The 26,925-nt window shown below is 39.6% G+C and overlaps 1 protein-coding gene across 4 annotated transcripts in view; it reads right to left on the reverse strand.

Annotated features, from left to right (window-relative positions):
• nfia (nuclear factor I/A) overlaps nucleotides 1–13,041 on the reverse strand; it is a 617,449-nt gene extending 604,408 nt beyond the window's left edge. For all 4 annotated transcript variants that reach the window (XM_052010740.1, XM_052010745.1, XM_052010741.1 and 1 more), the window contains exon 1: nucleotides 12,671–13,041. In XM_052010740.1, the coding sequence (XP_051866700.1) occupies nucleotides 12,671–12,715 (45 nt within the window). In that variant the 5' untranslated portion in view covers nucleotides 12,716–13,041. The remainder of the gene's footprint in view (nucleotides 1–12,670) is intronic.
• Nucleotides 13,042–26,925: the final 13,884 nt, after the last annotated feature.

The following is a 26,925-nucleotide window of genomic DNA, read 5'->3' on the forward strand; positions in this document are numbered from 1 at the left end:
AGGGGCCCACATTCATAACCTGCAAACAATTGCATCATTCATTCCAACTAATGCAAACTGTCTAGGGTTTAACCATCAAAGGCCTGAATTTACTTCAGTGACTGGTAACAGCAAAATGGTAAATGGGAACTGCAGTCACACTACTAAGCAAAGAAGAGGTGTAAAATTAAATACTCGATTCTTTGACTGGGCAACAAGATGAATCATATAGATGCCACTCCACGGGAATACTCCAGTAGTGAGCAAACCAGTCTAGATTTTACAGGGAATGAGGTGTGATGGTTAAATGATGGTTCCCGCCAAATTGGTTTTAATATATAGGCAGAGAGTGTTCTGAGTAGTTACTTATGGCTAATCCATTAATAAATTAATCATTATAATGTTACAACATCAGCAATTTGGTCCCATATTTGCTTTGGTTCTTTACTCTGATCACTTTGCACTGTGTTGCTACTGCAAGTAAGTTTTTCATTGCACCTGTGCATACATGTACTTGTGCATGTGACAATAAACTCAACTTTGACATTGATTCCTATCAGTTTTATTACCTCTCACCCACATTACACAGTCTCTTCATTCAGTGTTACACAAGGGTAAAGAATGACCCTTTTGATAAGATTTTGTTATAACCAGTACCCTGTTACACTGAAGTTCATAAGGATCATAAACGTCACTTACTCATTTAGATAAATTACATCTTTGTGAGAAATTGCTAGTTCGGTTATTCTACCTCATAAGGATCCCTGAAAATGTGGACCAATTCTTTTATCTCAGGTTCCACTCTCTGTGAAGGCAGGCATCAACAATGAAATTCACTGACATTTTCAACATACAAGCATAACTTTTAGTCAAATGAAAAAAATCGTTGCTTGAAGATCTAGACACTGGATTGGTCATAAAACTCATGGTCTACTGGGCAGCAATGATCCCTCCCCTTTATGTTCCAGTGACATGGATTACCTGTGGTAGACAGATCAAGGTATTGGAAAGATATCAGAAATGCTGTCTCTGAAATATCACCTAAGTTAATTGGAAGGATAAGTGAACCAATATTAGTGTGCTCTCCCGGGCCAACATCCCCAAGCATTGGGGCTCTAGTTATACTCACTTAGCTCCATTGGGCAGATCATATTGTTTCAAAGACCAACAGTGGACTCATGAAACAGATACTCTGTTCCAAGCTCTTTCATAGGAAGAGATTACCAGGTGGATAGATGAAAATATTCAAGGATGAGCTCAAAGTTTCCTTGAAGAAATGCAATATCCTGTGAGTTTCTGGCCCATGACCACTCAAAGTGGAGAAGGTGAACTAAGGATGGTATAGAGGCCATGCATCTAGAGCACAAGGAAGTCCTGCATAGATAGCGGAAGGTGTGCATCACCTCAGAAATTATTCACCCTCCCTCCAGGCACCTCATACCCCAGCTGTGGTTCCCACATTGATCTCAGCGGCACATAAACCTCAAAACCAGAATGGAATAAATTATCCTTGATCCCAAAGAAGAATTCTACACTTCAAAGGGGATTACTTTCATGAAATGCTTCCAGTAACTTTTCTGAGTTGACGCAATAGCAGCCTACAGGCAAAAGGATTCTACAAGGTGAAGTGACACACCCCAGCAACTCACCAATCGCAGAAAAATTAAAGGTTTTTCAGCTTTTAGAGGCAAGGATACCAGTCAGAGTGAGCACAAGGCACACTCACCTTGGTGCATTCCAAAAAAGATCGGCTATTATCCTACGTATTATAACTAGACTGACCATCTGACTCAGGGTTGCTTGGTTGGCCAATGAGAGGCCAGTGGAAAAAATGCCATGGTGGTAGTGACAGCAATAACAGAGCTGAATTTCCCGTCACAAACTCCATTCCTGAGCCCCAACTTATTTCGTCTCCCTGGGAACAGTCTGAAAATTAACCAGATAGCTTGCAAATTTGGCTCAATAATTGACCTAAAGTTGAGCCTCAAATGTCATATTGGCCCCATCACTGCATCATTATATTTTGTATCTCTGTAACTGCCCCAACTCTGGCCTTGTTTCAACTCATTTGCTGATGAATTCTTCATTCATATTTTTGTTATCCCTTAAATTCATAGACGTGTACAGCACAGTAAAGGGCTCTTTTGGCCAACCTCATCCATGTCAACCGTGATGCCTATCTATGCTAATCCCATTTGCCCACATTAGGCCTATATCCCTAATTCCAATGGATCTAATGCCAATTCTAATGCAATTCTAACTGGACCCCAGCATCCTACATTCCATATCTTGAAGGCATCCTAAACTGCTGACTAACACTGACATCTGGTGATAAAAGACTTGATTTTAAACTCTCCTTTGTTTTCAAATCCCTCCTATCATCTTGCCTCTTTTCATCTCTATAACATTCTCCAGGATATCAGTGCTCCTCCAATTCTGGCTCTGCGTATCCCTGAATTTAAGTGCTGTATCACAGGAAGCTGTGCCTTAAGCTCGCAAGGTCTGGAATTCCCTCCCAAAACATCTCTGCCTCTCTACACCTCTTGCCCCCTTTAACATGCTGATCAAAACCTACCTCTTTGACTAGACTTTTAGTCATCTGCCTCAGCCTCTCCATCTCCTCAGTGGCCATTTATTATTTGATTACACTACAATGAGGTTTATTTCTGTGCCAAGGGTGCTGTAACAAATAGTGCTGCTGTGAAAATTAGAGAGTCCTTTGAAGGCAGTTTGTCTTAATCATGGACAATGGTTATCAATTTATATCTTCCACCATTGGGACTGAACACAACTAACAAGCTTCAGGACATTCAACACTGAAATGGAAATTGATGAATTTATAAATTTTGTTCACATCCTCCTACTTTTACAGATTTAAAAAATGGATTGTGATTCTTTGTGGAGTTCCTTCCACAGTAACACTAATTGTCCTTGATTTAAACTACTGTAGTAAAAAAGTAATTGGACTGTAAAAAGAAAATAGCTGCTAAATAATATTTCAAAGATGTGAATAGAAAAACATGTTCAGATGAACAATTTGATGAACAATGAGCAGATGAACAATATCATAACGTTAAATACAACTCATTTTCCGTGTTGTTTAATTGTGAACTGGTTACATATAACTTGCTGAATGAGTTAGACAAGACCAGCTCTTGTAGTGGATTCTGTGACTTTCAATCAAGCTGAAATAGGCAGAATTCTAAAATTCTGCTCCAGCTGTTTGTTAACCTTGTGCATGCTTTGTACCATTCATCATATAGTGTGATCAGTAGACGAAGGAGACCTTTCAATGTTTACTTTAACAGTGCTTCATGAGAAAAGAATAAAATCAAATATCAGTAATGGTTAGGTTTCAGGAAATATATCAAAGAGTCTAGACACATGTCAATGAAAATGAGAATCAAGGAATTCATACCAGCAATTATTACTGTTAAACTGAAGCAAATGGAGCTGGAATGCAGGATACCACTGAGGTTGGAAAGGTTGGGACAGAAATAAAAAACTAGCATATATATTGAGTCTCTTATATTCTAAGTGGGATTTTATTTAGCAGGCTGCTGTGGAATTCTCACAATTAATTTAGAATCTGATATCATCTTCTGTTTCTTCCTAGTCTTTTAACAATAAATTTTCATTAATGTGACCTGTAATGAAAGAAAATTTATCAGGTTAGAATATAAAGATATTAAGTTTCAAGGGAAACCTTGCTGCATAGCTGCACTAACTGTATGATGTGTATGTTAATTCTGAGTTCTTGCTGCTTCTTTCAAGCAAATATTATGACAGCTCCCATGCCACTGTTGCAAAGGCATGGAATTTAACCCAGGTACTTACACTCATTTAATGATGCAAAACAATATGCTGCAAAGATCCATATTGGAGAACAATAATCATTCCAATGGCATTAACAACAAATAGAGTCTCTCGCCCTCTCCCTTTCGCTCTCTCTTTATCTATTATCTTTATTTTTCTATCTGGAAATGCATTTCCAGGAATAAGGCAAAGCAGAATTCCGCCCACATAATTCCCAATGGAAGAGTGAACTCTTTTCAAGAGATATAACTGAATAGATATATGACAACAAAACTCGCAGGTATCAAAGAAGGCAAAGAAATCGGTGCGAATGCACACATATGAAAGTCCGTGTGTGGGGGTACTTGTCATACCTAAACTCAATGGAGTCCTGCTTATCCTCCTAGTCCTGCTGGTTGGTGAGTGCTCGAATGAATGCCGCACACACCTGACGGACAGCTCTGTTCTCTTGCACCTGACTGCTGGCTCACATGTGGATCCATCTGCCTGGCAGTTTTTGCTCTGTATGAAGCTAATGGAATTTGCAGTTGATTAACCTCAAATCTGGAGTAAGCTCTCGCCTGGCAAAGCAGCTGGCGATGTCATGACAACTTGTATTTCTTAAGTGAATAAGACAGCCACAAGCATTGTCGTGGCACCGTGCGCAGACATGGAGGAGGGCCGCTAAAAATCTGAAGTTTGAGAGACGGAGAGGAACGGAGAGAACCATTGTAAAGGCACCAGCCAATAATAAGGCACAGAAAGAGGAAAAGAAGGCAGTTTAACGAACAGTTAAATGAGTGGAAAGCAATTAAACGGTGCTTTACTTTGCATTGATTCCAAAGTTATACTGATGCGGGTGAATGGTGGGGAGGGGGAATTCCTCATCACTCACCGTAGGCAGTAGAAGATTGGCGGAAAGGCCAGACAGATGCTTGAATGGAGCTTCCGCCGATGTTTCGCTGAAGTTACGCTAGTCAATCAGGAGAATCACTGAGGGAATTCCCAGTAACAATGTAAGATTAGATTCAAAGCTTATCTGACGCGAGGGGAAGATTTCCTCCCACCAAGCCGGACTCAAGCTCTTTACCTATGCACAAACCTTCGCTTCGGGCCGAAGGTAAACACAGCCAAAGGCCGACAGAAGGGAAAGGGAGACAGGGAAAGAGGGAAGGGCATTGGGGGCACAAAAGCAAACCGGAAAAACAAGTCCACATGTTTAAAGAAAGGCAGGAAAAATGGGTAAAATCAGGCAGGAAAAAAGGAAGGGAACCGAGCTGCTTTTAAGCAAGATGTCACAACAGGCAGGGAGAGATCCTGCAACAAAGTACAGCTGTTCTGCAGTCCTGCCAGAAACGTAGGAATTTAAATCAGAACTTGCAAACAGATTAAACTGAAAAGAAATGTGTTTGTAATACAGTCAAAGAGTCAGGCAAACCACAAGAGGGGTTAAACCAATGCTAAACGCAACAATTAGATACAGAAACTTTCTCCAGAAGAAATAACAACTATCTGGAATGACAGTGAGTTCAGCCGCCCTCAAACACACTACATTTCTCCACATTCAGATTTAATTACTCGTTTTATATTTTAAAGTAATTTACCTCCAAGATGGTGTAGGAGTTCACTTCAGGGTAGAAATAATAGCAATCTACAGATTTAAGATAAAGCTTTTTTTTACGTGAAGTGATAATGGTGATCGGTGAGAGGTAATTTTCTTTCCCCTTTATCACGCTTCCTACAGCATTTCAAAGTGTATTAGACTATACCTCTGTGCCTATTGCTGCTTCAGATGTCCACCACAACACAGTTTGGATAGCCGACGTTGTTTCTCTTGGTAACCCGCAAAGTAAGAAAAGTTTGGGGCAAGTGGGGGAGGGCGGAATTAGAATTGTTTTCATTTAGACTTCTGGAAACTGCCTCCCTGTGCCAGTGAATCTCCCAGTGTCGGTGTAGTTATTAACCTTGTAACTGGAACATCCTGCTCAATGCATCAGAACGACTCCTTGCATGCTGCTGTCATGTACGGTTATCAAATTGATATTTAGACACTGCGTGCCGCCAAATATTTACAAATCAACTCAGACAGATATTAAGCATTTTCTGCACATCTTTGAGCCAAAGGATGAATAAACTACGTTGTAACTAGTTTATTGGTAATAGACCTCGAGTTTTGATCAGAAACTGGTTGTCGTAATACATTCTAACTGAAGTCTGCGCTTTCGGTCCGAAGATCCCGAAGTCTAGCGACCTCAGTATCAGACAAAGACTCCTCTTTACTATTGGGGTCGGATGTTTTGCTCGGAATTCTTGTAAACTGCAACGAGTTCAACACCGCGCGCTCAATACAACAAAGAGACTCGAAACTTTAATTGTTACAAGGACCAGCAAGGCTAAAACTTGTCAAAAATAAAAACGTGATTCTGATTTGAGAAATTGCTTCAAACGTCGAAATGTAATTATTTCTCCACATAGGAATGTTAACCCCGCTTCATGGCGCAATTGTTTTCTTAAAAAAGGTAACGGAATAATTCCAAATCAGAATGGAGAAAAACACTGTAATCCTCGTACAAACTTTCACCTGATATTGCAGGGAAAGACTTAAAGGAAAAACTACACAAAACTTGAATTGCGGAGATCAAAGTTTCCCGCATTCAAATAACATTTGCAGAATTCCCTAGCCTCATCATGTACACAGTTGTACCCTTGGGTCAATGCTTAGCGATTTCTGTTGGGACAAAGATCACAAGTAATAAAATGAAAGAAGCTTGCTCAGATATTATTGAGAACGTTCCAATACGCCGAATGGTTTGTTTACACAAAAAGGAAGCGTACAAAGGAGGATGGTAATCACATTAAATGTGTTCAGCGCAAAAAAATGGGGGCGGGGGCGGGGGAGAGACACAAAAAATAAATTGCAAAATATCAGATAAAGTGTGGTGTCCGACAATCTACCACCGACGGTCAAATGTCTGCACCAAATTTAAGTCTTAACCACCACACCATTTTTATTATGAACACACAACAAACGCAACATCGGAAATTATTTTTAAAACTGTTTTGTATCCACATTGAATGAGCTGACAATCTAAACTGGTTTGTATTAGAAACATTTTTGGCAGTGCAACGGGCATCGGCCTGGATTCTATCCGGTATCACGGAGGAAATCTAAACAAATCATCTTTATCACAAAGTGAATCACCTGGCATGGGAGAAGAGGGCAGGGAGGTAATCTGGCGAAAAGGCATAGCTTTCTTAACGAAAACTAAAATCATTTAGCAAATCATATCTTATGCTGAAGGAAAACAAAACACAGATTTGTGAGCAACAAGGTTAGTAAATGCTCTCAGTAGCAAATACATTAACCTGTTCGGCCTCAACACCATGCTGGATATGTTATTGTATTTTTTAGATACAAAACTATAGACAATGGTTCCAAATGTTTGTAGTTGTATTTTGATTTGTAAAGTACAGCACTGGGGACTATTAAATACCATTTTTATCTCACACTAGTGTAACTTTGTGCAATATGTATCTACCTTGGTACAGTTGTGTATAGTATCGTAACTAGATAATATCAGTTTACGTGAGTCACACTTACCTAGATAATTTTGTAACTAATATATACATCCAGATGATTACTTAGAACAAATCCGTAAAGAGATAGTTACCTCGTGTTATGCAAGTACTTTCCTTAAAATATTTCCGTATGTTAGAACTAATAATTTCACTTAATGATTAGGAATACCCACCCACTCCTCTCGGTGCTATTGAATTATGTGTAGAAAGAAATTTGTTACTAACCATGTTATGAATATATTTTGACTTCTCATCATTGGGTTCTGTTCATATTTTACAAGCATAATAAACATGCAAATTGATCATAACATATATTTGTATTGCATATAATCATCTAATCCTTTCTACATCCGTCCTCATATCTAAGACAATCATTAAATGTTACATTTTTGCAGGGAAGTAAAATAGTCTTCAAGTCTTTATTCATCTGAATCTGTAGTTGCCCCCTTTTCCTGTTAGAAATTTGTGTGTTAATCTCAGGTCAATTTCATACATTCAGAACCAAGTAACCAATAATCTCTATTCATGGGAAATTATTTAGAAGGAGGAACATCAGCAAATAGAATGTCAGAATTATAATGCAATTAACTTAAGAGAACCTATTCAGAAGCAAATAATTACTGATATTTAATGGGTTAAAATTGTTACAATTTCTACAATATGTTTTTCAATACAAACAGAAAAGAACATATGAAAAGAGGGAAAATGTCAATACCAACCCACCAGTTACAACAATGCAAATAACTCACTCAGAGAATGATTTTGAAAAACTTTAAGGACTTTAATACAAACTGTAAAATTCTGAAAACAGTGGTTTTCTCACAGGAAGGAATACTGAGGCATTTTAAACTTTGGTGCTTCCCAATTGCAAATAAAAGAAAAAAAAACACGTTTTTAAACACAGAATGTAAAAAGGTTAAAAAAAAAGTTTGTAAGAATAACACAGCTGTGTGTAGATACTTGCTGAGAGTACAGGTCATTTGAACAGTGTGTAGTGCTTATTAAATTTAGTCTCATTTTGCCTTTGGCCACAAAAAATCAATATCAGAAAATTTTCCATGCAAAGAGGTTTGTTTTCACAGCATGTTTAGATTCTTTTCCATGCCATTTAAACTCTAAGAGACAGAAAATAGTCTGCATACCGCACCTTATTGAGTCCTTTAAAAAAACAAAATTCATTACAGTATTCATTCCCAGCATTTAACATATGCAGGACATTAAACACTAATCATGCAGTAATAAATATAGGCACTGCATAATATTCATTCAGTCCAAAGCTGCAGTCATCCAATGGAAATCAACATAATTATCAGTTTTATACCCCATTGAATTTAATGGCAAAATTAGAAGCAGGTTGTTAAAAGTGCTTCAGAAAGTAATACTGCATGCACATCTTCCTTAAAACAGCTGTGCATTAACTTCACATGGTTCACTCCTCTGTAAAGTTTTAGCACAAAGGACCATTGAACTTCAATGATAAAAAATGGTGAGCACATGCAGAAGGAAAAGGAACGCCTCCTTTTCTATTTTGAAATGTTTACGATTCATTAAAAATAAAATTCTCCTTTCGCAGCAGCAGTCAGGGGAGGGGAGCAAAACCTCCTACTGAAAATAAATTCTGCTATAATTATAGTTATCACATTGTAATTTATCTAACAATGACATAACAGAACTTGCATTATTACCACTCGGCTTGATTATAGCAAGAAGGTAGTAGCAGTCGTGGTTCTCCTGCCTAACCTGGCAAAACCAAGGATGTAGCAGCAGTCTTAAATCACAGGTTTGAAAGAACACAAATGGATATGACTCCAGCCCTGAGAGAGAGGTCATGAATACCTTGACTTGAAACTCTTCACATTAATTCCCCCCATGAGACACCACATTTCCAAAAGTATATCTAAAACTCGTCCAGGAAATCAACAAAATTTCAGCCTGCCAGCAGAGAAAGCAGAGCAAGACCTGCTGTACAGATCCACTTGCCAGGCTCCATCCTGATATTGATGCAGAACAAGTAAGTTTACGGTCCAGTTGAGAAAGAATAATGCATTCATTGTCCCAACAACAAACTTATTTTCTCCTTTTCTCTTTCTTCCCTCACACCCCTCCCCTCCCCTCCTCGCATTGGCAGAAGTTGTGTGTGCCTCGAGAATAATAATGACCAAAATAAATAATCACTTTTAATGAATCGCAAGCTAACGTACAGGCTGAAGCACACAATTATGTTTCACATCTCCTTTTCCCCACACAACAGAACTCATTTGTATCTAGTGCTACAATGGACTATTGTGCATCCTCCTGCACTCCGTGTATCCTTTTAGATTCAGCAAGTCAAAGGTTGTGTGGCCCGACTGACTGTGGATTGTATGTTAACCTCTCCGCGCTACACACCGGAGCCATTCACCGACTCAAATCGCAGGTAAAGTTGCTAACAATCTACATAATGTAAAGAAGTTCAGAAACACATGACTTAAACTGACAATAACACATTATCCCACTATAATGAAAACAAACAGAATACTATATATCAGTAGTATATAAAAGTATTTCAGTACACTGATAGTAACTGATAGAAACAGATATAGCATGATAGTGTTGATCAAATATCAAGTTAACTCTGAATGTTGAAAGAAAATATATATTTTTGTTTGCAGTTGTTTTAAAGCAATAAAAACAACTTAAGTTTCACAGTCACTGAAAAACTTAATCACTAGCATTCTGAAACATGCTCAAACTTGCATGCAAAAGTCTACCTGATCAACAGACACTTTTAAATAGCACAGTTCTAATTTCATGCTTTATAAAAAAAAACAAAATTAACACTTTGTCCTGTCAATCACTTGTACTTTCTTGCACGATTCCAGGATAGGCAGGTTACTGTGCAGTGGTCATTGTTCAAAAAGCACAGAGGAGAAACTGAAAGTGTGAGATTACAGCTCTGAATAGTGTGAAAATCAAATGTTAATTTGATGAATGCAAGGTCTGGGACATTCAGTCAAAGAGGGAGGGAAAGTAAAAAAAAACAGCTTTTGCTGCCAACTCACCATCCACCATGTCCTGGCTGAGATGTCATAGCACAGCTGCCATTTGATGGAGCTGTCGGAGGGTTTCCCGGCCATTATGCTGTCAGCAACCTTCATCTGATGCAGCTCACGGGAGATAAGACACCTAATTGAGAAAACATTTGCAATGGCATGTTGGGCAACATTGTAGCCCAATCCATACCATATGGAATCATGGGTAAAGTCTCCTTGACAATGAACCAATCTCACAGACCCAGTGGCAAGGTGAACAGGAACTGAAGAGTCATCTGTTCAGTACTGTCTTCGCTTAAAAAAAAGAACCCACTGCACAACATCAAAGTGAGGCAGCAAAAATAAGGGTTTCAACACTGAGATGATTCAAGCCTGCAAGCTTTTGGTGAACATGGGGAATTAATACGAGAAACACAGGTAGTGGACTATGGACTGAGAATGCCATAGGCTATTAGCCGAAAATTTCTGCATGACAGATGGAACTGCTTAGAGTATCATGCAATGTTTTGTTTTTACAGACTTCGAGGCTGATGCAGTATCTGTTTCTACAAAGCATGCATAAAGAGCTAACTTTCTTCAACACGAAGAAAAATACACTGTTTTTCCCCCACCTTCTATTCCTGTTTCAGCTTTTTATTGCATCCAATATTAATGAAAATATAATAATTGTACTATCTTTAAAATAAAAAAAATTCCACCAGAGAATGGCAATAATCTGTCCTTTACACCGTAGAACTAATAACAATGAAAAATGCATTAACCTGTAAGGATTACAGTTTTGAACAAATTACTTCATAACTTTTCAGAACGAAAAGCTGAATCGTCATACAGTCTCTACATATTTTTATGTTGTTTAATTCTGATCAACAATTAGAAACATAATTGGCATGTGATAAGCAGCATTCTTGTGTTAAGTCACCCGGAACACTTACAGGCTTACATTACTTCGAGTTTTATTAAAATCAAACCCCCTTTTCCCCTAATTACAAATTCCTTGCCCTTAGAGAAATTTGAAGACTGACAGTACCAAAAGATGGAATAATTTTAAGACAGCATAGTGGCTCGGGAATTGAAAGCAGAATTTTTTTCTTGGAGCTGAACTAAATACAAACAAAACAAAAAATATCCCACAGTACTTTTCCCCTTCTTTACAGGCAAAATATGTTGCATCAAAATCAATATCATCTTAGTGTCTTTGAAACAGGAGAATCAATCATACACATCCATTTTAAGTTATCCAAAGTCTAATCAATTCCTTATGGTTATAATTGCTGATGTATTTTACTTCTTTCAAGTAACACACTAGGAATCAGAGAGAATGATGCTTTTTGAGAGAGAGGAATTAAAATGTTTATTAAGGAAATTAGAAAGTTCAGTATTTATGAGTATGACAGCTGGCAATTCAACATTTTGGCATGAATAGGAAACTGCTACTCACACTCTATTCTGTATTTTTTTGGTAATAGCTTTAACAAAACCTTTAAAAAGGTAAAATCTCATTTTGCCTCACATTTTCTGGAAAGAATGATAGATCACTCTGAATCTGTACAATTGATTCTGAATATGAATACTGCTGAGGATTGGGTGAGAGTAGAAAATCTGAATCTTTATTTACAAAGTATAATTCTGAATATAATCCTCATTGCAGTGATGATTTTCAAAATAAGTTATCATTGTCAATGCAATTCTTGTAAAATCAGTTGTCAAGCATCACTATTGGTGCAAGAGATCCCAATGATTAAAGTCAATACACTATAAATAAATATTTTCAACCCTTTAATTATAAACAAAGCTGCAATGAACTAATTTGTCTATTGCATTGAAAATTTCACTGCATAGTTTATCTCCAATATTATGACAAAGATCAACACTACTATTACCCTTCTTAAAAATCTTTGGTATTTGTTTGTGAACGTTCCTGTTTTAAATGAGTGAAATGAAAATATACTTATTCTTAATTTTCAGTTTTTCTGATGGAAAATGGCAATGATATAAAAAGAAAACAACAGCCCCCGATTGAATGGTAACTTGGCCACATTAAAAATAGGAATATCTCTGCTTGGAGAACTGTCCTGCAAGTGAATTTGATCACTGTCTCTTTAAACATCGCATATAATGTCGCAGGTGAAAATGAATGATTTTAACAACTTGTGGGGAAAAAGAGCTGAAAGAAAGCAAAGGTTAATATAATCTAACTATGCATCAGGTATAGAATGTCAGATCTGTCAAATTTCATCACAGTGTGCTGGTCTGCTAAGAGATTTGATTTTTCACTGCTGTCCTACCATGTTCAAGTCACAAACTGCCAGCAGCAACCAGCAAACAACCATAGGCTTGCAGTAACAGGCCTGAGTGGGAAGCCAGCCGAAAGAACCATCTGCTTCCGATTTCTGACTGAGCCAAGATGTGCAGTGAAGTGTCCTCGGTGGCTCAGCCAGCCACCCCACTAAAGTTATTAGCGTTACAAGTGAAATTATCTCTCCAAACAGTGGGGGTGCTGTAAGTCACCTCATGGGAAAGCTGAGCAGCATCATTTTCACTTCAGCACAAAGATGTCGTTCTTATAGTTTCAGTAAAGGCAGAAGCAACAGAGCACCCGCTATATACCCAGTCCTGTGTGTTCGGTTCCAGTCGACAGGAAGTTCAATGGTTTCTCTGTAGCTGGATTTCATTGCAGAACAAAGATACGCTTCTGTTCATTTCATTCCCCCCACCCCTCCTCCCTCCATAATGTCACATTGTGCTTGGAAAAACAGAATTCTTTATTTGTCTGAAAAAAATAAGCTTCAGCTGTGAGCAAGAAACCCTTGGATTAAAATTATCTAATTTATAAACCTGCAGGCAACTATCGGTTTAAGAAATAAAAAAGTGCAAACTGTTGACCAGGACTAAGAGGTTATTTTGGACTATAATATTGGAGGGTTAGTAGATTATTTAAAAACAGTGTGGGAATATAAATAGTACTTTGGTTAGTGTGCTGATGGTTTTTCACATCCTTAAAAATCTAGTAAGCTAAGGTGATGATCAGTGCAGGTAACTACAACCATCTTGTGCCCTCCTATATCAATCACAACAGGATCCTAGATCTGATCCAGATCTCAGACAGCATCGCACTGCAACTGCTATAACTGGCCTGAGTGACATAAGTTGAGAGAAAGAAAGGCTATCACACCTGATAACCACCTTGTGCCCGCTGTCTAGATTCTAGTTTCTCTGTGATGCCCTACTTGGTGGAATAGTCCATCAATATGCACACTTTCCAAGTGAAGACAGACCCATTAGTTTTAGTATTGTTTGGGCTGCTGGTACCCATAGAACTATAAACCAGAGAGAACTCAGAGGAGAGATGTTTTTGTTTTGAATCCTGTAACTCCAACCTTTACTTTCTTACCAATAAATGGCGTCTTAAATTCAAAAACAACATGGATTGCTTTATATCAATTGAGGATAAGTCTTGATAACTTTCAAGTATCCAGTGAAGAGTGATAGTGACAGCCAACACTGACAAATTCTTTCTCATGAAGTCCCAACTCATACTCAATACTCTGATTGATGAAGGCAAGAATGCCAATTATTAGACTATATGAGTACATAATATGCAGGAAAAGTAGCTTCTAGGAAGTAGTTTATTTCAAGCTTACAAATATTCAAATAGGGCTCAACAAAAGGCACTTAATGTGAACAATTATTATGGCTAGATCATTTCCAAAAGAACAATTTTATTGTTTCATATAATTAACATTTGGTGCGAATTTGGTAGGACCAACTAGCTCCCAGATCATTTGTAAATAGTACTTTCACATCTGCACTTACACAGCTAAATCAAGCCTTGTGTATCATGTTCTGTGATAAAACATGAATCCAGAAATGCACTTCAATCTGCATCATGATTGGATGTTTAACTGATCCAAAACTCTTCCAATTTTCTCCTGTCTTTTCAGAAGACATCGAAGAATACTGAGCAAATTCTCATGGCAAAGAAATCTCCTTCAGCAAAAGTCAGAAAACAATTATCAGTAGAGTGCTTGATTGTGATGACAGCAGATGAACCTAATCTTGATCTCACCCACTGCCCACAAATGCTTTCTTCCAGGAGTAATTAATAGATAACAGTTAGAATCAGGAGCAGATGTTCCATACCAGGGACATTGAGACCAATTGGAATGGCCCAATATCACCATTATCACATGGCAGGAACTGGTGATCTGATCTATTGGATTCAATGCAACATTGGGTTTAGCAATCAAGGGAGCCCTTTCTAAACAGTCAAGCAAAATAAACAATCAAAATGTCAAGAACGATGACATTTTTCCAGCAATTGAAATCCTTTCAATATAAAATGGATGCACAGTTTATTGAAATGGTTAGTTGCTGCACTTATCTTGTGCAGTGGACACAATGTGCCAAATGGTTCCTTCTGTGCCATAAATTTCAGTGGCTATATGAATGCAATAATATGTATAACCTTCATTGTATTTCATTTAATGAATACTTTACGTCAGTATTCACTACGGAAAACGATCTAGGGGATTGTAGTGGGGACTTGTAGTGGCCTGAAAAGCTTGAGCATGTAGATATTAGAAAAGAGGTGGTGCTGAAACTTTTGGAAAGCATCAAGTTAGATAAGTCGCCGGGACCGGATGAGATGTACCCCGGGTTGCTGTGGGAGGCGAGGGAGGAGATTGCGGAGCCTCTGACGATGATCTTTGTGTCGTCGATGGAGACGGGAGAGGTTCCGGAAGGTTGGAGGGTTGCGGATGTTGTTCCCTTATTCGAGAAGGGGAGTAGGGATAGCCCAGGAAATTATAGACTGGTGAGTCTTACCTCAGTGGTTGGTAAGCTGATGGAGAAGATCCTGAGAGGCAGGATTTATGAACATTTGGAGAGGTATAATATGATTAGGAATAGTCAGCATGGCTTTGTCAAGGGCAGGTCCTGCCTGATGAGCCTGATTGAATTTTTTGAGGATGTGACTAAGCACATCGATGAAGGGAGAGCAGTAGATGTAGTGTATATGGATTTCAGTAAGACGTTTGATAAGGCACCCCATGCGAGGCTTATGGAGAAGGTGAGGAGACATGGGATCCAAGGGGACACTGCAGTGTGGATCCAGAACTGGCTGGCCCATAGAAGACAAAGAGCGGTAGTTGAAGGGTCATATTCTGAGTGGAGGTCGGTGACCAGTGGTGTACCTCAGGGATCTGTGCTGGGACCCTTACTCTTTGTGATTTTTATAAACGACCTGGATGAGGAAGTGGAGGGGTGGGTTAGTAAGTTTGCGGATGACACAAAGATTGAGGGAGTTATGGATAGTTTAGAGGGCTGTCAGAGGTTACAGAGGGACATAGATAGGATGCAAAGTTGGACTGAGAAGTGGCAGATGCAGTTCAACCCAGATAAGTGTGAAGTGGTTCATTTTGGTAGGTCAAATATGTTGGCGGAATATAGTATTAATGGTAGGACTCTTGGCAGTGTGGAGGATCAGACGGATCTTGGGGTCCGAGTCCATAGGACACTCAAAGCGGCTGCGCAGGTTGACTCAGTGCAGCTTAAGAAGGCATATGGTGTATTGTCCTTCATCAATTGGGGAATTGAATTTAGGACCCAAGAGGTATTGTTGCAGCTATATAGGTCCCTGGTCAGACCCCACTTGGAGTACTGTGCTCAGTTCTGGTCGCCTCACTACAGGAAAGATGTGGAAGCCATAGAGAAGGTACAGAGGAGATTTACAAGGATGCTGCCTGGAATGCAGAGCATGCCTTATGAAAGCAGGCTGAGGGAACTTGGCTTTTTCTCCTTGGAGAGATGGAGGATGAGGGGGGACCTGATAGAGGTGTATAAGACGATGAGAGGTATTGATCGGATAGATAGTCAGAGGCTTTTCCCCAGGGCTGAAATGGTGGCCACAAGAGGACATAGGTTTAAGGTGCTGGGGAGTAGGTATAGAGGAGATGTCAGGGGCAAGTTTTTTACTCAGAGAGTGGTGAGTGCGTGGAATGGGCTGCTGGAAATGGTGGTGGAGGCGGATACGATAGGGTCTTTCAAGAGACTGTTAGATAGGTACATGGAGCTGAATAAAATAGAGGGCTATGGGTAAGCCTAGTAATTTCTAGGGTAGGGGCATGTTCGGCACAGCTTTGTGGGCTGAAGGGCCTGAATTATGCTGTAGTTTTTCTATGTTTCTATGTTCTATGTTTCTATTTCCTTGGTATGTAGGTAGCTGAAATTATTCAGTATCTGGATGATGACATTTTGTTTGAATCTGCACTGAGTAGTATTGAATGCACAAACTAATTTCATAAATTGTAACGACAGAATCATTGACAAGAATAAAGGCCATTTCAGAAAGGGAAATGTTCATAATCTCAGAAGTGGGAAGCTTCTCAGAGAGTGAGGTAATATCTTTTTGGGGGAACTATATGACACGATATAAGGGAATCCTCTGAAAATATCCAGTGTAATTTTTTACTTTGTCTAAGATGGATTTTGTAGTAGTAATCAAATTATTGTTATGAGAAATGTAGTAGTGATCATTTGTCATTTGTAACTGTAATGCATTGTGAGTTCAGAACTGGTCTAAAGCTGAGCATCATCTTAACTCATTTGAATATGCAGTATCAAGTAAAACAAAACCGTTTGTTGTGTTAGTCAACTTTCAACAGAAGCTGCATGCATGGTATGGCATTGTTTCAGTAGTTAACCATGTGATATATTCTCTTATGGAAGTAGCAACCCTAAGGAAGCAACAAAGGTAAACACTGTGTATGAGAAAAGTAAATATGACAAAAACAAGTGAATGTATTGACATTAACAATATATAAACTGGTAAATTAAACTTTAGTAAGTGTAGTTACATTTAATAATATATGCACAGTAATGTCTTTCGAGCGCAATCCAGATATAATCTTCTGAAAACTTCTCATGGCATCGTGTTTCATGTGTCTTCAATTTCACCCTGGATCCGATGACTTGTGTCCTACATCCACAATTACATACTGATTGACATTCTTGCTGGTGCATTTGTCTCTTTGGACACTTTTGAAAAACCCTGCAAAATTGTTGCATTTGTTGTGCTCAATCTGTCTTGAGGACTCTGTATCCTCAGTAGTCTGATACACATTCTCAGACTCGCCTGCTCTGCTTCATTCATTTCCCTCTGAAGCTTTGACTTGAAGACTTCATCTCTGGTTCCTTTCTGGAGACCTTTTCTATGGCTTCTGACTTTTCCCAAACACCTTGAAGCCAATTCTATGGTTCATCCCCATCCCCACCCTCACCCTCAGTTCCACCCCACCCCCAGAGAACCAATTATGAAAAAAGTGGTTTTGCTTGTCACTTTTCCATGTTCTCAGTCTGGATTTCTCTGAGCAACATTGATGTGACATTCATGGCATCTGAATGACAGGCAATGTTTTTTTTCGACTTCCTTTGACCCCTCATTGCTCTTTACTTCATTTCACCATGTTTATCACCAATGTCCTTCTTGCCCTAGCCACAGAATGCAAATATCTTTCCAGTCCAGTGTCCACAGTATTGTTTCCATTACTGCCTCCATGCCCGAGTCTGGGTTGGTTTTATACTGGTCTTGCATATGGTCTGTGATTTCTCTCAGCTTCCCTGCTCATTTTTTTCTCCAATTGCTGCAGTTCATGTTCTTTTCCAAGCCTTCCTTTCACTTTGGGAATCCATATTTCTCTTGACTTGCACCCACTCGGTTCTGGTGGTGTGCCTTTGCTGTGGCTTCAGCCTGTGCTACTCAGGTTTCTGTCTGGGTGTTCCTGTATCTTCCTGTTCGCAATCCTGTGTCACCTTCAGCAGTTCTTTTGTCAATGGTGCTCCATCACAACTACACTGAAGGTTGAATCAGTTTTAGAATTGCCATTTCATCTGCTAAATCAAATCTTTGAATATACCTAAGCTGTCCACAAAGTGAACACCCATGGACCAACCCACAAATACTGAACATAGGTCCATTTGAAGGCTAATTCCATAATCAGTTCATTATCGAATTCAACCAACACAAGACCCCAAGATCCTATGCCAACTTGAGAGACAGGCATTCTAATGTCTATAACATCCATGAGCATCTTATTGAAGTCAAGGTCAAGTTCAAGGTTATTTTCATGGGCATAAATACCCAGGGTATAAATGCCATGAAAGTTAGCTTTTTAGTAGCAGCAGCACAGTACATTACAAACATGACAAACATAAGTTAATATAAACTTAAATTAACATAAATTATACATAACTTACATGACAAAATAAACTAAATACACATAATGACATGAGTGCAAGTTGAGAGAGAGAAGAAAGAAATATAGTCTGAGGCATTTTTCGGGTTTTTCAGGTCAGTTCAAGAAGCTGTTGTTGAACCTTGAGGTGGGTCTTCAGGCTCCTGTACCTCCTGCTTGATGGCAGCATTGAGAAGAAGGCATGGCCCGGATGGTGGGGGTTCTTAATGATGGATACTGCCGAGACGTTGCTTCTTGTAGATGTCTTCGATGGTGGGGTGAGCTGTATCTGTGATGGAACTGGCTGAGTTCAGCACTCTCTCTAGCCTCTTGTGTTCCTATGCATTGGAGTTTCCATACCAGGCCCTGATGCAACCAGTCAGAATGCTTTCCACTGTACATCTGTAGAAGTTTGTCAGAGTCTTTAATTACATGCCAAGTCTTCTTAAACTTTGAAGAAAGTAGAGATGCTGGTGTGCCGCCTTCATGGTTGCATCTCTGTGCTGGGCCCAGGATGGATCATCCAAGATTTTGACACCCAAGAATTTAAAGCTACTTACCCTTTCCACCACAGACCCTTCAACAAGGACTGGTGCATGTTCACTTGACTTCCCCTTCCTAAAGTCCACAATCAGTTCCTTGGTTTTGCTGATTTTGAGCTCAAGGTTGTTGTTACAACACTAATCAACCAGCCAATATTATTTTGTGCAGAAGATCCTTGACAAAAAATGTTCCGCAACCCTTCCTGGGCTGTGTCCTCAGCTGCATGCCTTTGGTGTTCTTCTGATTCATGATGCAGCGTGAATCTTCTTGAGCACAGTCCCTTCTGTCTTTGAATTGCTGAGATTTATTTTTGTTATTGCTTTGAAGCAGTGCCTCACTCCTATGCCAATCCATCCTGTTGGAAACCTCTTGACTAAAACATTATGTTGTTCTCTAGATTCTGCTGGTAATTGGTCCAATATTCCCTAGGGTTTACACACTCTTTATGTAAATCCCAGCTTTCTCACCTCAGGGTTGGAGGCTTGTGGCCATCTCCATTATGCTGCCTATGGTATAAATATTCTACAGCATGAAGTCTTCTGGGTCTTCCTTCACCTCAGTAAATTCAGGGTAGCTCTCTGTGACCACTTCACAAACATGCCCTTTTTGTCTTCACTATCTCCCTGGACTGTAATCCTCTTTCTTTGCAGAATTCTGTCTGGCCTTACTGTGATGGCAGGCTTTCTCACCTTTGGAATTCATGTGTCCTGCTGGTTTCCCACTTCAATCGCAACTAGATCCCAATGAAAGCAACGCCACTGAAACATCCACAAGCTTGCACAGTCCCAGAGTTGGGTGAAAATGATTCCACAGCTTTTCAATAATTCCATTTGAAGGGGACAGTTGTTGCTCTGTGTGGTGCTATCAAATTAACCAGTGCAAAAATAAGCATTCAACCTGAATGCTTCCAAAAGAAAGTCTCTCCTGTGCTCCCACTTTTCTGCACTCTTTTGCCACATTTTTACTTTGTGTTCTCTAGTATTTTCCCCTGTTACTTCTGTCATGTTATTACCCAAGAAGAAGAGTTTCATTTTGTCTCAGTAGGGTCTACAAATCCAACAGACCTTGTTTTTGCCCATTTAATATGTCTCCTGAACAATTGTTTTTGCATGTGCTGATTTTTATTTGTACTTTGAGGAATGCATTCCATTGTGCAATGCTTTTGTAAACTTACAGACTCACAGAGCCTTGCCTTTTATAGCCTTGAACTTCATGATCACCTGTCTTCATTACTAGTGTCATATATTGTTGATTCTTCTGAGTTGATCCAGAACTGAGTATTACTTTAACTCATTTAGATGCAGCGTATCAAGTAAAACACAACTATAGCTTTAACTGCAGCCACAAGTAGAATACTATATTGCTTCAATAAGTTCTCTTAAGGTAATAGCAACCCACCAACTGCATTTAACATCTTGTAAACAACTGCTACATGTATGATATTTTTCACATATAAAATGGATCAAAAGCATTTTGCATTAGTAGTGGGATGGGCAATCTGTGCAGTTGTTGATCTTGTTACCAGATTTATTGAATACACTTGTTTCGGCATGAAACCCTTTACATGTATAAATTAAGGGCCTAGAATATCCCTTTGACAAGTATGTTGCCAACTAAAGATATTTTTTTCCTCAAGGTCACCTACCAGTACCAAAGCCAGTAGGTGGGACCAGCCCTCAAAGAACCCACTGCAACGTCTTCCTCCCAATCCCAGGATCTGCTATTAGGAAACCAGACAGCAAGGCATTGGTTATTTCTATGGAGCAACCTACTATTGGTCACATGACTAGCACCAGCCACTCATCTTCCATAAGATTTGAGTATTGAACTTTATTGGTCCCTGGGCTTCTTGCTTTGGATGCATGTGCACCTGCAATTTGAAGACAAACTCCAGAACTAAACTTCACTTTGAAGACCTGTAAGTTTACTCAAAATGTTCCTCTCAAAAGAACCAGTCTTCAAGTTGATATGCATCAACAATTTATTTGGAGATTTATTTAATAATCACCTACTTCCATTTTATACAGCACCAATTTAAAAACAAATATTATGATATATGGTTTTACCTTTTAGGTTTTCTCTTCCCTGTTCTTTAGAAACTGATTGACTTCAACAGACATTATGCAAGACACTGAGGCCTACAGGCACACGACCCTATAGACCATCAAATAATTACATTACATACCCTGCTGCATGGGGATGCAGCGAAACAAATCTTAAATGCTTCTGACAACATAACGTTCCATAGTTTTTAGGCATGACTGATTTAAAATAATCCAGTAAGAGTGGAACCTGCCAACAAGCTTAATTATATGTAACGACAATACTCGCAAGAAATATTAGCAACGTTAAAGAATGATGTTTACTGCAACTGTGCAAAGTCTTGGTGAAACCACACCTGGATTAATGCATGCAACTTTGGTCTCTTTTCCTATCGAAGTATATACTTCCATTAGAAGTGCAGCAATGACCTACTTGGGATGGTGGGCTTGTGATATGAAGATTGATTGGATTAACTAGGCCTGAATGCTCTGAAGATTATAAGAATCAGAGGTGATCTTAATGAATGATACAAGGTGGGCTCAACAATGTAGATATGTGGGCACTGCTTCCCCTGGCTTAGGACTCTGGAAGTAGTGGTCACAGTGGACTGAGGTGAGGAGAAATTTCTGCACCCCGGGAGTGGTGAATCTTAGGAATCGTTTAGTTTGGCGAACTGTGGAGACACAGTCATTGATTGCGTTCATAGCGTAACTTTCTGCATATTAGAGCAATCAAAAAGCATGGGGATAGTGCAGGAAAATGGGTTTGAGGTAGAACAGCCATGAACTTGTGGAATGGTGGAACAAATTTAATGGGGGCTGAATGACCTATTCCTACTTTCATTTCTCATAGTCTTTTTATATGTTACTTCTATGGCAGATCAAGATCCATAACCTGAGTCATCCAGATGTTCACTTTCTATGTTCACAGATCTTTGCAAATTTTATCAGTGCTGCTATGATAAAGTCATCACTAGGGTTCTCCTCAACTACCTTACGCCATAGATTGGGCTCTACATTCAACATCTGTAAGGCAAAGGTCCAGCAACCTACCCAGGCTGTACCACACTGCCCTCTGACGATAAAAGTGTGGACCACTTCCCAAATCTCAGGAGCCACTTCTCAGTGACGGCAGATATCAATAATGAAATTCAGGACTGTCTTCAATGTGCCAGCACAACTTTTGGTTAATTGAGAAAAAAGGGTATTTGAAAATCAAGCCCTCAGTCATGGCACAAAACTTATGGCCTACCAGAGAGCAATGATCCCTACCCTCGTAAATGCTTCTGAGACCTGGACAACCTGCAACAGGCAGCTGAAGGCACTCAAAAAATCCTCCATAGTGACTAGAAGGACAAGCAAGCCATTGTCAATATCCCCTCCGAGATCAACACTCCCAGTGCTGAAGCCTTAGCTATTCACAGTTGGCAATTCCAAGTTTTATCATGAGAAGACATTACCTGGCGGCCAGAGGAAAAGATTCAAGGATATGCTCAAAACTTCCTTGAAGAATTTTGAGATTGTGCATTGACAGCAGAGCCCTGTGGAACTGCTCACCCGCTTCTTCTGCCACCATCTGGCCCATCTGAAGAAGAAAGTGCAGATTCTACACTGTTCTCAGTAGCTACTTCGGAACCCACAAACCTGAGAGGAGGTAAGTTATCCTCGATTCTGAAGAATGGCCTAAGAAGAAGAAGTGATAGGCCATTTGGGGCTGAGATGAGGAGAAATGTCTTCACTCAGAGGGTGGTGAATCTTAAAATTTCTCTACCACAGAGGACTGTCGGGGCTCTGTCATTGATTGCGTTCAAGTTTTGCCTGCAGCTATTCCATAACCAACCAAACAAAAAATGAATTTTTTGGACATGAATCACTTCTTTTCTTCTTACCAATATCCTACAAATCAAATGGAGTAACTAATAGGATGGTTAAGTGTAATCTACCATCTAAAAATCTCGGTTACACAAGATCAGGAATACATAACCTTGGTCTAAGCTACTGAAATGGTAATCATATTCAACTGATCAAGTGAAAAGTTTCACTCTCTTTGGATTTCCTGCCAAATTTAAATGAGTCCAAGCCACACACCATCCTGACTTATAACACCGTTCCTTCACTGTCGCCGGGTCAAAATCTTGGGATTCGCTCCCTATCAGCATTGTTAGTATACTCACACCTCAGGGATTACAGCAGTTAAAGAAGGCAGCTCACCCCCAACTTCTCCAGGGCAATTAGGGATGGGCAATTAAATGCTGGCTCGGCATATGAAGCCCACATCCCTTGTATAACTAATTAAAAATGGATTGGAATTATTGTGTATCCTAAGTTTGTGTTAAAGATATCACATAATAGCATTATCGTCATCAACCCCTTACAAGATAACAAAGGAAAAAGAAGTTAGGGGCAAGGACTTTCTATGCAATGAATTTATTCTACTTGGGTTTAGTTAGGATTCAATACAGAAAGGATAGTAATCAGCCCCATAAAGTGAAAGCACATTGGGGGATCTGCTTTCAACAGGAAGACTTGCAGGTCAGGGAATGAATAGCCAGTCAGTCTATTTTTAATGGTAATGCTTGTAGGATGAATGTAGTCCAGGAAACTGAGAGAATTCCCTCTCTTTCTTTGAGCAGAATGCAGCATCTTAATACATCTCACTGAGAAGGTAATTGGGCCAATAGTTAAATATTTAATGCTAAAGATGCCACCTCTACCAATACAGTGCTTTGCAAGTACAATTCAATGGGAAACTTGCCGTAAATTCATTGCCATAAATCATTGTAGCCCCACCAGTCCTGGCTAACAGATTTATTTAATTGAACTCATAATGTGCAAGCAGATCTGCCATTGAACATCTCTAAAAGGGATTTGCACCATAAAAACAGTACTGAATGCACTGTATTCAAGCCAATGTTTGTGCTCATCTCATTTTTAATGCCATTAAATTGCACTGCTTTCAAATAGAGCATATCATCAGCAGGGGTCCTTTTAAAAGAATTAGGTCCATTTTTGACATTCCTTTCAATTTATTCCCATTTTTGGTGAAGGGTGATTGTATCATCGAGGGGAATAGTTTGGAGGAATCTCTAATCCCAGTGGAATGAGTGGACCAAATCTACAAAAACAGGCTGATGCTGAAGCATTATAGATAAAAAGTTGAAGTAGCAGATATTGCAGGACTAAGGAGAGGAAGCAAGCTGTGGGATTAGTATTTGGATTGCATTTGCAAAAAACTGAATGCACAATGTAGAAAATGGGCTGCTGGTGCCTACGGTTTTAAGATTTCTTAGTGGCGAAAATCAAAATCAAAAATTGTTCCAAGCCAAGACCCTTGTTGATATCAATGCAAGTCTGTTGAAATAGTACCATTAATACATCCACAAATGTATTGATTATTTGGGATTATTCAGAATTATGTGCAGTCTTTTAATTTTTAGAAGAAGGATTGCAATTATTAAACTCTTCTTATATCTTAAGTTCAGTCCAATATCATGCAATTTTGGAAGATTTTGCAAAAGTGGAAGAGGCATTAGGTCATAAACTCAGTCTGTAACTAACTATTCCCCCCTCCTGCCAAAGTGTGCTGCTTAAAGGAACCCTTGATGACATGAAAATTTATCAGGGAGTGAATGAGAGAAGAGCTGTTTAGAAAGAATTGTGGTGACTAAGAATTTTGGAGTAGGTAAGACAACTGTAATGTCAGTGTGGTTGCTACAGTGCAAGGGACTTTTGAAGGAATTGGTACTTTGGTGGTTGACTCCAGCACAACAAGGAGGAGGAGACTGCCTGAAGACCAGACCAACCAGTGGGAGGAGGAGGACAGGTTCTAGTTAGGAAGGTTTATCCAAGCAGAATATTCCAGGAGAGGTTATCCTAAGGAGCAAGGTCCTGGGGTAGACTTGAACCTCTGAGACAGTTATGGAGATCTTCCAGTTGTTGCAGCTGCAAAAGCATGGCTGGACCACTATGACTACAGTAGGACAGATCACAGTGGCTTTCAACCTTCCCACATCTGGCCTCATCCAGCTCAGAATAGGAGACATCAGCAATGAATCTCCATTAATTCTGAAGGATTGCGGGATGGCAGACACGGGAAAGGTGGTTGGATGGTGGGCTGTGGTGCGAGATGAGAGAAGGTGAGTTCGGCAGTAGGATATCGTGGGATATCATCATCTTCAATGACAGCCTCCAGTCTTAGACTCTGTAATGATAGTTCTAATGGCTCCCTTCCTGGCTGCTGAGCTGAAGGAATCACGTTTGTTCCATGCTAGTCCTTTGCTGCTGCTGGCAGCAACAAAGTGCCACCTTCTCCTGTAGGAGAGAGGAAAGGTTGTCATTGAGCATATTGCAATGCATTTTAAAGACAAGTCCACCATGGTTACGTAGCTGGAAATGTGTGTAAGCTGTGAGTTGATGGGTCTGTGATAAGTATGGGAGATTGTTAATGGGTTGTATGTCATGGTTCAGTATGTGAGCCTGGTTGTCCCGTTGTTGGGGAAAGGGATTTGTTGAAGTATTCACTGACCTTGGCCATGTGTGAGTCATTAAACTGCTTCCAGGGGGCTTCATTCCTGACATTGGCCTTGTTGGTGACCTCTCCAAATATCCTTCTTTACTAACTTGTGTAGAAAGGACCTCCCTCATCTTCTCCACTAAGGCACCCAGTCAATCTGAGTGCTTGCTATCTGCCCTGTATCAACCTAGCTTCCAGTAAACTTCCCAAGTCCTAGAATAACTTAGTTCTCGATGTGGTTTCAAACAGCGCCAGTCAGCTTCAACTAGTGCTGGTTACTCACATCATATACTGTGGATCAGTGCTAATACAATAAGTATTGTTTTCAGTGCTACCAGGAGATTCCAGTCAGGATTGTAAATTTACCACGTTACCTGCAGTGGTTCGGATGAGTGTGGCTTAATTGTGCACCTTGATTGCAGCACCTTTTTTCTGTTATTTAATTTCTTCCACTTTTCCTCCCTTTAAGCCTGGGGTGACAGGGTTTCCCCAACCTTTTCTGTTAACTTATTTCTCAGATATAATGGGCCAGCCTTGTGGTCTTTCTCTGCATCACATATGATTTGGACATTGCTATGTGTCTTAATGATTAAAACTAAGCACAATACCCAGAGCATCGATAATCTTGTATTCCCTCGAGTTAGCAATGTAACTTTGCACTTCATTTGTTGCTTTTAGGTTTACAGTGATCAGGCAAGGTCAGTATTGAGTTGATCACGATTCTCTCATTTCTTTCAAGCTTTTCACTTGCTCATTCAACTTGATTAATTTGTCACTGTCTGCGCAGACACTGCATTTGTTCAAGGGGAGGAGAGGCCAGATGATGGTTTTCCTTCTTTCTGCCCCACTCACCCTTGCTAGCTGGGCTGTCAGAAACTAAATAATGAAGACTTTAGGTTTTACTAGTGGAGAGGGAGGGGCTTTTCGTTGTCTTCTCTATCTTCAACCCAAGTTCTAAATTGACATCTCCATTGGACACTTGATTCCAATCTTGAATATACTTGCTCACTTAACATGGGATTTGCCACCTTCTTATTGATAGATTCTTTGTATTCCTCAGATTTCCTCTTCCAGTGTTTTAGATTATGCTACACAATCTCAGTAGTTCTTTGCCACTTCCACTCTTGCAGTATTACCAGCCCTGCACTCCCTTATTGTTGATCCTGAAAAGCCTGTCTCATAATTTCCACTTCCCAGGACTCCCACATCAC

Source organism: Pristis pectinata, chromosome 3 (genome assembly GCF_009764475.1).
Source record: "Pristis pectinata isolate sPriPec2 chromosome 3, sPriPec2.1.pri, whole genome shotgun sequence".
Lineage (NCBI taxonomy): Eukaryota > Metazoa > Chordata > Chondrichthyes > Rhinopristiformes > Pristidae > Pristis > Pristis pectinata.